The sequence below is a fragment of the Pseudophryne corroboree genome, chromosome 3 (genome assembly GCF_028390025.1).
Source record: "Pseudophryne corroboree isolate aPseCor3 chromosome 3, aPseCor3.hap2, whole genome shotgun sequence".
NCBI classification, from domain to species: Eukaryota; Metazoa; Chordata; class Amphibia; order Anura; family Myobatrachidae; genus Pseudophryne; species Pseudophryne corroboree.
The window spans coordinates 469,026,761-469,040,030 of NC_086446.1; the positions used below are offsets into that span (position 1 = coordinate 469,026,761).

Below are 13,270 nucleotides of genomic sequence, written 5' to 3' on the forward strand. Positions count from 1 at the left end.
ACCACCTCCCCCCTGTTGGCCCCCTCCTCACTGGACTGCAGCGCATGTGAGAAGACTCTGGCACTGAGTCATCTGCGCATGCATAAGACTCCGGGAAACATGACGTTTGCACCACATTCACAATGATTTTTCTACTGAGCATGTGCAAATTACCAGGAAAAATTCTAAACATAAGTGCATGTCCTGCACACTTTATAGATACACCACTGGTCTGGGGATTTGAGTTTGTGATTTGCTGTGAGGTAAAACCTCTGCCAATATGGTGTCTAAATTAACATGGTACAGAAAAAAGTCAGACCGCAGCTATGTATTTTTGTTTAGTTTTTCTCATCCCTCATAGAGACACACAGAAAAACGAGTGACAATTGCTTACTGACTGTAATGACTGGTAATGTGTGCAGCCAAACGTCACAGTGATATCCAGAGGCACATCGCAGAGAAATGAATTGTTCCCTGAGTATAGTACTCCTTCTACCCTAACCTTGTTTAGTGATGTAGAGTGAAAAGCATCTTGCAGGCTGAGAATGGATTCAGAAGCTGTACTGGACACTAGGTGGCACTGTGCTTAAATTGTTACTCTTGTAGTCTTCTTTTGATGTGTTAGTGTACTTTCTTCTGGAATCTTGTCAGTAATCCTCCATGGTATTTTATGAAGTTTTCCTGTTTTGGTCAGGTGACGACGCCTGGAAGTGAACTCCTATAATGTTAGTGACCTACCCGATGAGGTTACCTTGACGATTGGTGGGTAGGCTCATAATATTGGCCAATTTTATGCCAGAAACCTTGTATATGATGTATAAATATTACATTTATTATAATTCTAATGGTTGTATGGTGCACTTGCTCTCTGTTTCTATGGCATATGCAGATGTGTTTTTCTAGGTTACAGAACTGCTAATCATCACAAGTGAAGCTGCAACCCAGGAAAGAAAATAGACGCCTACCAGAGCCATTGCACTCTCACGTTAACTCCTCCAAACAGTCCCTTCCTGTCAATCAATCTGCATATAAAATGTCAGTGCGGGCACAAAGGTACCATGGCACATGCGCAGTGTGATCGCGACACGTGTGCAGTCTGCTGATAATCACTCCGTTGTGAAAATATCAGCATTGATTACAAACATGAATTAAGTCCACAGTGAGCAGCATCCAAGTAAATAAAATGTCTATGGTTGGCAGCAACTCAGATCTCGATACAGAAACTGATCAGGGTGTCACCAAAATATATCACTTTCCTATCAAACACTTACATGGAATCCAACCATGCAGATGCCAACATCCTTGTTGGTCTGTTTCAGCCTCTTCTTCTTGAGGCCTAATTGCATGGTGACCGCAGTAAAGTTTCATTTATTGCTGAGGGCAGGCTGTTACCTAATAAGAGGCCCATTTATCAATGAGTTTTATCATACGCAATGAGCTTTAAAACTCAATGGGTGGAATTCAAATGTTTGAAAAGTCGGTTGGGTGTCTGTTTTTTCCTGTCTATTAGATAGAAAATAACAGACTCCCAACTGACTTTTCAAACATTTGAATCGCCCCCAATGCATATGATAAATGGCGCTCCAGCTAATCAACTCCTGTCATGTGTTTGAAAAATGAGCTTGTCTGTCAGAGAGCATCCCCTCTATCTCAGCCTTCCTCTCACAGCTGACTCTCTTAGCCGGAGTCTATGTTTCTCTACCTGACTCTCCAGCATGTTTCTATTATAAAAATAACTGCCTCTATCAAAGCTCTCAGTTTATCTCTCAGTGTTCTATCTACAATAGCCCCATTCAGCAAACCACAGACTAAAACGCTAATCCTAAGTACCTAGTACACTATAATCGAACTAAGGCGGAAAATGGAGAAAAAAAAAGTAGCACAATGGAAGAATGTGGCGCAAAAGGGGAAGGTGTATAATGACCAGTGGTGAATTTTACCTATGGGCTGCAGGGCTGCAGCCCTCCCTCCAGTAAAAATTCAGAATAACTAGTGTGCCCCCTGGGATTGCAGTGGCTTGCTCTTGGAAGCACTATCTGCTAATCACATGTTGGACTGTGATCCAATGGAATGCCTTTATGCCAGCTCTAGGGCTGCAGCTGATGAAGTCCCAAGAAGCGGCAGGAAAGAAGAGGGGTGCAGGTGCATATCTGCAGGTTTCCTTGTCAGCTGTAATACGCTTCAATAGGCTGCAGTCGATACAGTCCATAGAAGCCACTGTACATGCGCATGCGCAGCGTTGTGGGTTTTTTCTTCTCCACCGACATTAACTTCAACTTTTGCACAAGCCTGTTTTTTTTATTCCTTACAGTGCCGCAGTGCGGTGGACAGTGCAGCAGTAGGTGCAGGCAGGGCCTCATCAGGTGCGGGCTACAGGCAGAGCAGCAAGAGTTGCCTACAGCCCCTTGGAAGGCGTCAGTTAGGAGCCTTCACTAATAAGTACACATCTGTATCATAGCTGCCTCTCAGCCTGTTTCTTTCAGCAACTGTATCTCTCTCTGGGTGGGATGTATTAAGATACATCGCCGCCCCTCGCCGGTTACCGCAGCGATGTTGATCAACATATGCGATCAATATCGTGATGCGGTGACGGAGGCCCCCACAATACCTGTTAGGTGGTCTGTGGGGGGTCTCCGTCACCTCCCAGGGGTCCCCACACTGGCTAGACGCCGGGAAGCAGCAGCAGGCTGCCCCCGGCGCCTCCTCCTCCCCCCTGCAGCCGGAAGGACGTCCGGCTGTGTTGCTAGGGGGAGGAGGAGACTACCTTCCGGGTCCAGGGCAGCCTGGAGGAAGGTAAGCCAGTGGGAGGGGGGGTCGGCGTCTGCGGCGGTGTCGGCGGGTTGCTGCGGTCGGCGATAAGAAGCCCATAGCCTTCTGTAGGGTATCGCCATCCAGAGATGGCGATACCCTGGACGGTGAATACGCGGCGGTAGGGTGTTAGTAAATTTGAAAATGCGGTAAAACCCCCGTTTTTGGGGGTTTTACCGCATTTTTCCTTTAGTACATCCCGCCCTCTCTCTCTCTTAGTGCTCTGCCTGTCTCTCTCATAGCCGTCTCTCTTAACCTGTCCCATAGCTGCCTTTTTCTCACACTGTGTCTTTTTCTTAGCCTGTCTCTCTCAAAGCAGTTACCTCTTTCCCTGCCACTCTCCCTCTCAACTGTCAGCATGACTCTACCACAGCATCTTTCTCTTCCTCAACATGTCTCTTCCAACCCTGCATTTCTCAGCCTCAGTGGAACAAAGACATGATCAGTCACCCAGCCTTGCACAGCCACACACCCATAAAAGCTGATTGCTCTTCCACTAACTAGAAGACCTGTAGGTGTGCACAGCAAGACCTGACCAACTTACTGTGCATGCATAGTCTGTCAAAACTCCTGGTAAACTCATTAAGCCATCAGCTCACCAGGAAAAGTCCTGGTAAGGTGTATGGCTAATTCACCCCTGGCTAAATGATTGATTAAAGGGTATTAGAGAAGTAGCTGTAGGATGCATGCTGGCTTAGGGGTTTATTCAATTCTTGGCGGAAACTGCTGTCTTGTTGGAAAGACGTCAGTTTCCGACTTTTTTAGGTTGGAAGGGATTCTGACCTATTCAGTGCCCCCTCATATTTTCCGACAATTCGGGAATTCTGACTTGTCGGAAAACAAGTGGATCGGCGGAATAGCCGCAGAGCCATGTGTTTTGTTGAAAGCGGCGGCTAAATCCGACAGGTTTTGGCCCCGTTTCCGACAATGTCAATCCGACATCGGATTTGGCTGCTCATTGAATACTCAGATGTCGGATCCCTTCCGTCAGAAAGGATCCGACATCAATTGAAAATACCCATATGACTACAAAATAGCTGCCTCGACTTGTGCAGATGACAAGTGTGCTTTAAATATTTCATGAGCAATAGATGAAAAATGTAATATATTTCATGTTTTTGTAATGTTGAAAGTTTTGTTTTATTCTATTATGGTTAGACATATAGCTGTTGAATGTGATCTAGCAGTGAAATCGCATTGTGTGTACTTGTTTTTATTGAGGAGCGAGCGTACTTCATGTGCAGGAGATTAACCCCCTAGGCAGTTTTCAGATTTGGGGAATAAGTGCAAGGATCTATTGGGTTACTGTAATTCAGTTAGGGTTTTTTAGCCAATTAGAATGGGCAGGGCTCTGCCTCTTTTTTCTTTGGTCACCCACCCTACTCCCCTTCTTTTCCATTTGTTGTCTATCCACCCTTTTGCAGGAAAGAACGACAGTCCAGTGGCTATCTTGCTGCACTCCTTTTAGGTGCACTCCCCTTCAGTATGTTAATCAGAATTATTCCACCCTACTGGGGTAAGCGTCAACAGCTTCGTGGCTGGGCCATTTTGTTGTGGTTTTGGAGGAGTCGTTTGTAGCCTAGCACTTGCCATTGAGAAGTTGGGCTTGCAAGATTGTACGTGCCGTAGAGAAGGGCAATTGTCATCTTGTTGGTGGTGATGGATTGCCACCATAATTTTTGGGGAATTTGAAATAAAAGGTTGACCAATTTTTTATTCTATTTGGTTGTAAGTGTATTTATTTCAGATAAGTTACTTTTATCTGAAATTGGGCTTGCAAGATTGTACGTGCCGTAGAGAAGGGCAATTGTCATCTTGTTGGTGGTGATGGATTGCCACCATAATTTTTGGGGAATTTGAAATAAAAGGTTGACCAATTTTTTATTCTATATGGTTGTAAGTGTATTTATTTCAGATAAGTTACTTTTAGTAATGTTAAGGGTAATGGATAGGTGGAATGGCTTCCCATCAGAGGTGGTAGAGGCTAAGACAGTACAGCAATTTAAATATGCTTAGGATGGACATAACAGTATACTTACAAAGAACTAAGTATCAAATAGGGTTGAGGTTACCAAAAGGGAAATACAGTAAGGGGCAGACTAGATGGGCCAAGTGGTTCTTATCTGCCGTCAAATTCGGTTTCTATGTCTGTAAGTTACCAACGGTCTGGTTCATATCTGAAAGTTGTTTATTCTGTATTTTCTACATTATTTTTCTGGTTCCCACCCTTTGTATTTTTCAGTATTTGCAATAAAAGCATACTGGCCTGAAAGGTGATCAGTCACTTACATTTCCAAAAAGAAAATAAATTGAGAGGCAGATAAACGCTTCCCATGAACTCTCACACCTATTACTGCCTAAAACACACCTATACCCACGCAAACCACACCCATATCTGCCCAAACCATGGCTACAGTATATCTACAAAAAACAGGCACATATTTCCTTCTACAGACTACAAATTAGTACTGTCCTGCAGGAACATGGAAGGTGTGCTTCCTTATGTGGGGGCAGACATTCATAAGAATACAGCCAACCAGTTTAATAAAAAACAGTGATATCACTGAGAAAGGATCAAAGTGATAGTAATTGTAGTTGCTTGTGAACTAGTTCAGCCCACAAAACAAGCTGTTAACACTGTGCATAGGCAGCAGGTATAATATTTGAATCAAACTGTACCTTAGATTTCTGAAGATTTTCATTAAGTGCCATAAGATCATCAGTTTCCCCCCTCATGGTCTGTTTTTCCTTCTCCAGTTTTTGGTGGACCCTCTGCATGTTCTCATGTTGTTCTGTGGCTTCCACCAGAGAGGCAGCATGCTTCTTCCTGAGAGCTGCAACAGTGGCTTCTGACTGAAGAACAGTTTCCTCAAGTTCTTGACGTAAACGTGTCAATTCGTACTCGCGCTTTTTGTTGATCTCGACCTACACAAAGAATGATTTTATTGAACTCACAACTCTAATTAATGTTGTCATTTTTTTCCATTTGCATATCAATTAATACTTTAACTCAATGGCATGATCATAATTTACCTAAATAATGCTACGGGTTGCTTCTGGAACTACATGATACCACCTGTTCTTTGATCTGACCCCCATACTCCCCCCCCCTCCCCCCCGGTCTCTTCCAAACAACTTAAAATAATGGCTGCTAGATGTTATGTTTCCTGTTGAAAAGGTTTGAAAGCACAGATGAAACCTGACAGTAAGATATTAGTAAGGTAGACCAAAACACAAAGAGTCCTACACTGGTGCCCTGGTTACCATATGTGAGTTAGAGCGAAATTGCAGTCAGAGGCTACCATAAGACACATAAGAAGCACAAATCTTGAGGAGTCTCGCCTAAAAACACGAATCCCATCAAAACTATGTAATATTCATTAATTATTATTTTACAGGTGTTTACCTTAAAGCTAGATTAATACCATTTTTTTTCCACTTTTCTAGATTTGATATAGTAATTAGAAGAAATGTCTTCTGATAATATTCAACCAAGAAACTATCCACATAGAACACATAACCATAGGTAATATTTTTTACTCATATTTTTGTTGCTTTGTACTGTTTGTTTTTATTGTCTACACTTTTTTGTGGGAAGTTTTTTAGGGGTTGATTCATGTCACTGATAACATTTGTTACCATACTTTTTGTACATATTGTACTTATTATTATTTTTGTTTTTTCAACAATACATTTTTATTGAAGCACTGAATGTTCACAGCAGGTAACATGTAAGGGTATATAGTCATAGCGGACATCAAAGGATTGCAGATGTACACAACAATTGACACGTTTAGATATGACATCATAGCAGGCTTACAAAAGGTAATTAAGCATCGTTCATCTATTTAGTAGCAATGTTATGTCATTGCAGTCTTACAGAGAAAATACTAACAGCCGATACATGAGTTATTGTCATATACATATAAAGAAAGATAGATACACAAGAAAGTAATTGAAATTAGTGGCGTTCTCTCTCATCCCCCTCCCCTCCCCCCCGTCTAAGTAATTGGGTTAAAGTGGAGGACTATTGTGTGATGGTATTGTCTACCTCTATAGGAGGATTACTACAATCTACAAGCCTCAGTAGATACCAGGAGTTGTTTTTTAAACCATCATGAATTCGGTGTCTTATCTCTAATGACAAAGTGGTGATATAGCTCTCCCACAAGTTAAAAAATGCTCCTACTTTATTTCTTTTTGTAAGTTAACTTCAACCCAATCCATGCAAAAAATATTGCAAAGCTTCGATTTGAATAATGGCATGGATGGGGTTGTTGTGGAGATCCATTCATGTAGAATTTTTTCCTTGCGGCAGCGCTTATTGCAAGCAATAGGCATCTATTCAGTTCTTTGGAAATCATTCCAAATATTGCCCATTTAGCACTCAATGGTACATAATTTAGTAGATGAGATTCCGCATATCGGTAGCCAAAACCCCCTGACCATTGGGCATGACCAGAAGCAATGAAACAAATCTGTAATTTCCATCCTACATCTGTAGCAATTATGTGAAGTAGATCTACCCTTTAAAAAACGGCGATGTGGGGAGAGATAGGCTCTGTTGAATATATTGAACAACATTTCCTTATACATGGTTGACGTGATTAACCTGCAGGAGACATTAAGGGCACCCAACAAGTCCTTTATCGTGTAATCAGGGAATTTTTGTAACCACTGAATCATAGCACTAGAGGATGACTCAAGATCCATGACCTTCCGAAAACATTGATAATAATACGAAATAGCTTTTTGAACCACCAATGGTCCAGTTAATAGAGTGTCAATCGGGTTACGCCAATCACTATCCGATAAGTATTGAATTACCTGTTAATATAATGTTTGGCTTGCAGGAAGGCCAGAGGGTAACCTGAGACTGACCCGTAATTCTCGCTAGCGTCCTCAAAAGTCAATGCTCTGTGGTTAGACCTATCCATCAAACAGTCCAAAATAACTATCCCCCCAACTTGCCATATAGTAAATGGGTAAGATGCTCCACCATATTGAAAGTCAGGGTTACCAAGTAGCGGGAGAAATAGAGATTTATGCAAGTTCAATCCTGCCTGACTTCTAAGTCTATGCCATATCTTCCTTGTGTTCCACAACAGGGGGTTGTTTTTCACCTGTTCTGAGACCTCTTGATCATGTAAATGAAGAAATGAAACCAAACTGCCTCCATCTAGGAAACCACATTCCAGGGAAGTGTTGGCATAGACATTGCTATTATATATCCAGTCTGAAAGAAACCTGAACATTGCTGCTCTGTTATATAATTGGACGTCACGGAAGCCGCTCCCAGTGTTATGCTTCTGATGTTGTAGTTTGAACAAACCGATTTTATGTATTTTCTTTTTCCAAATAAGTCTTATTTAAAGTTTGTAAGTCTTTTGTGGTTATAAATAAGGGAAGGGTCTGTAGAAGGTACATAAACCTAGGAAAGGAGACCATTTTAATCAAGGCTGACCTACCTAGATACGATAAGGGCAGATCCTTCCATCCCTCCAGCTCATCTGCAACCTGCCTAAGCACTGGCCCATAGTTCAATGAGTAAAGGTCTAATCTTCACTCCTAAATAAGTTAAACTTCCCTCCGCCTAGGTTAGGTCTGTCAGGTTTAAGATACGCGAGAAGTTACTCTGTGTACCGAGATATAGTGCAGTCGATTTTGTTTTGTTTACTCTAAACCCAGATAAATCTCCAAAACTATGTAAAATATCGAAGACGTGTGCTAGAGATTCCTTGGGGTTGGAGATATACAGCAAGATGTCATCTGCAAAGACGGTCAATTTAATGGTACGTGTACCAATCGAAATGCCCTTAAATATAGTATCCTTTTCAAGTATACGAAGTAGGGGGTCTATGGCAATATTAAATAACAAAGGGGACAGTGGACAACCTTGTCTGGTTCCTCTAAACATTTACTATGACAACCATTAATAATAGTGGTCGGAGAAGCATACAAATATTTGACAAAGTCTACAATGAAAGGGTCAAATCCTCTGGCTCTAAGGACAGCAAATAAATGCGATCATAAAACAGTGTCAAATGCACAAGTGGTATCAAGGCTTAATAAGGTATTATTATTAGAAGGATTATGTGAGGATGCAGTCACAGCCGCTATAGCAGCTCTGATTCCCCTGACCGAGTGACGTCCCTTGACAAAGCCCAATTGATGTGGTGTGAGATCAGGTAAAACAGTATGGAGTCTCTCAGCGATAATTTTGGCAAATAATTTAGTGTCAGTGTTTATCAAGCTAATAGCCCTATAGGACTTCAAAACTTGGGGGTCTCAATGTGGCTTGAGAAGTAGGATAGTGGAAGTTTGTATAAAATGAGGAAATGGAGTGTGGTGAGTTAAAAGGTCGTTGAACCATTCCACTAACACTGGGGGCTAGATGGTGTTGTAACAATTTATAGTACTCATTGGAAAAACCATCAAGCCCAGGAGATTTACCCAGATGTAACCGTGAGATAACTGCTAAGACCTCTGTTATGGTCACCTCACCGCTGACCTCCTCCCTTTGCTCCGTCCTCAGTTGGGGGAGTGAGATGTTTTATAAAAATTTTGTATGACTAGTACTCTCAAACGGGACTTTGCTATACAATTTAGTGTAATAGTTCTCAAAGAGTTTCACAATATTCTCTGTATTGGTGGTCAACGTATTATCAAGTGGGTTTTTAATAGAGGTGATAAAACGTCTCCTATGTTTGGGTCTAGACATATTAGCCAAAAGTTTCCATGCCTTATTCCACCATCTATAGAACTTATGTTTGATAAACAGAAGGTCTCTTTTAGCTGAGGCAAGTAAATAAGAGTTCATACATTGTTTAGAGTGTTTGTACGTTTCTTGATTTAAAGTGGTAGGGTCATTTATATATGTATGCAATGCTTCGGACAGAGCCTGTGACAACGCCCTATAATTAGCAGAAACCTCCTTGTTTAGCCTCGCCAAATATTCTATTATATGTCCCCTGAAGACTGTTTTAGACTGCGTCTGGAACCTCACACACCCCTCTGGTACCTCATACACCTGCTGACCTGTACTGGCAACCACTACCCAGAATCTCATATGCCTCGCACCTTAAACACCAAGGAGGAGGAGGACAGCCACAGTGAGCAGTACCTCCGGCTGGGCACTGCTCTGCTCCCTGTTCCACAGCTGTCTCAGCCCAAACTCCCTGCCATGGCTAATTACATGCACATCCCATCTGGCTCCTCCCAAAGTGCACTTTGGGAAGCTGACCATGCTGTGGAGCAACAACTGGGAGGGGGACAATGCCATGTGGCTGCTGTGTGAGCTCCGGCCTGACTGGAATATGGAGGATGTCACCACCCAAATGCAGTGGGTGGATATGGGGTGTGTATGTGGGGGGACAGGGGGAGTAGGTTGTGTGGCATTAGGTGTATAAGTAGCACTACTGTGGGCATTGTGTAAAAGAAACAATTCTGTGGGCATTGTGTATAAGGGGCACTATTGTGAGTTGTAACATAATAAAAGACTCTACTGTGTGGCATAACTTGAATAAGGGGCACAACGCAGGGTTATGTAAATAAGTTTGTGTTACTGTGGCATAGTTACAGTTGGGGGTACTATTATGTGGCCATGCCCTCTTCCTTGTAAGAACATACCACTATTTTGCCGCGTGCACCTTCGGGACACAATTCCTTTATAAAGTACGGGAGGTAGGGCACAAATTTATAGTTTGTAGGGGGGCACTGAACACCTTAGCACCGATCCTGGCTTTGCCTGATGGGGGGAGTATGTGGCAGGGGGAATGAGTTCCACCACCTCTCCAAGACCACTTTAAGTCCTACTTATACCTTCATGAGTGGAACCTTAAGGAAGAAGCAGAAGTTCACGTCTGGCAGGGTTTGAGGATCCGGCAGCTGAGATTTGCCCGAGGAGGTAGCAGGCTGTGAATGAACCAGATGAGGCGGCTGGATATAGTTCCTTCGCATGGGATACGGAGCAATGAAGAACGTAGGTGGGGTTTGAGAGTCAATGGAAAGTATTTATTATGTACAGGGCTGAGGTAGGGAGCTGAGGCTGAAGCACAATGGTTAAAGACGTGGCTGGAGGTGAAGAACTGCGGACTGTGATTTGAAAGACGAGACTGTAGATGATGAACTGTGGAACTGTGGATGGTAGTTGAAAACGTGGCTGGAGACAAGGACTGTGGACTGTGGTTTGGAAAACGAGGCTTGAAGATAATAATCTGCAGGCTGTGGTCAGTGGTACAAAGGCGTGGCTGGTGAAGGAGATCTGTGGAGTGTGGCTTGAAAGACGAGGCAGAAGACCCGGGGCCGACTGTGCCCAAAGAGTCTTACTGGACTGGGTTTTCCAGGAGCGCTTCCACAAGCAGTAGCAGGCAAGAAACGGCAGGGCTGCAGCAGCAACAGAGAACCGACCAAGCAGGATCAGGAGGAACCAAGATACAGCAGGAATCCTGGAAGCACAGGCTAAAGCACCTACAACAGGGGGGTATATTTACTAACATTCGTAATTCTCCCGATTTGGTGGGAGAATAATCACGAATGACATCGAAAGTGTAAAACTGCAACTTTTTGAATTTGTTACGACGGATTTACTAAGCTGTCGTATTCGGGTTTTTCTTTTGTTCCGATGTCGATGTCATTCGTGTTTTTTTTTTTATTTTTACGGCAGTGATTAGCAAAACACTGCCGACTTTTTTACAATGAATCTCGGCCGGATCTGTGTGATCCGTGCTGGGGTTCATATTTTTTATTTTTTTAAATTAAACACTATAAAATAAAAAAAAAAAATTGCGTGGGGTCCCCTCTCCTAAGCATAACCAGCCTCGGGCTCTTTGAGCCGATCCTGGTTGCAAAAATATGGGAAAAAAATTGACAGGGGTTCCCCCATATTTAAGCAACCAGCATCGGGCTCTGCGCCTGGTCCTGGTTCCAAAAATACGGGGGACAAAAAGAGTAGGGGTCCCCCGTATTTTTAAAACCAGCACCGGGCTCCACTAGCTGGACAGATAATGCCACAGCCGGGGGTCACTTTTATATAGTGCCCTGCGGCCGTGGCATCAAAAATCCAACTAGTCACCCCTGGCCGGGGTACCCTGGGGGAGTGGGGACCCCTTCAATCAAGGGGTCCCCCCCCAGCCACCCAAGGGCCAGGGGTGAAGCCCGAGGCTGTCCCCCCCCATCCAATGGGCTGCGGATGGGGGGGCTGATAGCCTTTTGTGATAATGAAAAGATATTGTTTTTAGTAGCAGTACTACAAGGCCCAGCAAGCCTCCCCCGCATGCTGGTACTTGGAGAACCACAAGTACCAGCATGCGGCGGAAAAACGGGCCCGCTGGTACCTGTAGTACTATTACTAAAAAAATACCCAAAAAAAGACAAGACACACACACCGTGAAAGTAAAGATTTATTACATACATGCACACAAACATACATACATACTTACCTTATGTTCACACGAGGGTCTGTCCTCTTCTCCAGTAGAATCCAAGGGGTACCTGTTGAATAAATTCTACTCACCAGATCCCAGGTCCTAGGGTCCTCGGGGCAACCATTTGTAATCCAGGTACTTGCATAAAATAACAAAACGGAAAGCCGAGCCACGAACTGAAAGGGGCCCCATGTTTTCACATGGGACTCCTTTCCCCGAATGCCAGAAACCCACTCTGACTGATGTCTAAGTGGGTTTCTTCAGCCAATCAGGGAGCGCTACGTTGTAGCACCCTCCTGATCGGCTGTGTGCTCCTGTACTGAGTGACAGGCGGCACACGGCAGTGTTACAATGTAGCGCCTATGCGCTCCATTGTAACCAATGGTGGGAACTTTCTGCTCAGCGGTGACGTCACTTTAGGTCAACCGCAGGGCAGAAAGTTCCCACCATTGGTTACAATGGAGCGCATATGCGCTACATTGTAACACTGCCGCGTGCTGCCTGTCACTCAGTACAGGAGCACACAGCCGATCAGAAGGGTGCTACAACGTAGCGCTCCCTGATTGGCTGAAGAAACCCACTTAGACATCAGTCAGAGTGGGTTTCTGGCATTCGGGGAAAGGAGTCCCATGTGAAAACATGGGGCCCCTTTCAGTTCGTGGCTCGACTTTCCGTTTTGTTATTTTATGCAAGTACCTGGATTACAAATGGTTGCCCCGAGGACCCTGGGACCCGGGATCTGGTGAGTAGAATTTATTCAACAGGTACCCCTTGGATTCTACTGGAGAAGAGGACAGACCCTCGTGTGAACATAAGGTAAGTATGTATGTATGTTTGTGTGCATGTATGTAATAAATCTTTACTTTCACGGTGTGTGTGTCTTGTCTTTTTTTGGTTATTTTTTTAGTAATAGTACTACAGGTACCAGCGGGCCCGTTTTTCCGCCGCATGCTGGTACTTGTGGTTCTCCAAGTACCAGCATGCGGGGGAGGCTTGCTGGGCCTTGTAGTACTGCTACTAAAAACAATATCTTTTCATCATCACAAAAGGCTATCAGC

The 13,270-nt window shown here is 43.7% G+C and overlaps 1 protein-coding gene across 1 annotated transcript in view; it reads right to left on the bottom strand.

The window, feature by feature from the left end:
• LOC135056040 (myosin-16-like) overlaps positions 1 to 13,270 on the bottom strand; it is a 580,471-nt gene that overhangs the window by 375,666 nt on the left and 191,535 nt on the right. Inside the window, exon 7 of the mRNA XM_063960763.1 lies at positions 5,467 to 5,712. Within this exon, the coding sequence (XP_063816833.1) occupies positions 5,467 to 5,712 (246 nt within the window). The remainder of the gene's footprint in view (positions 1 to 5,466; positions 5,713 to 13,270) is intronic.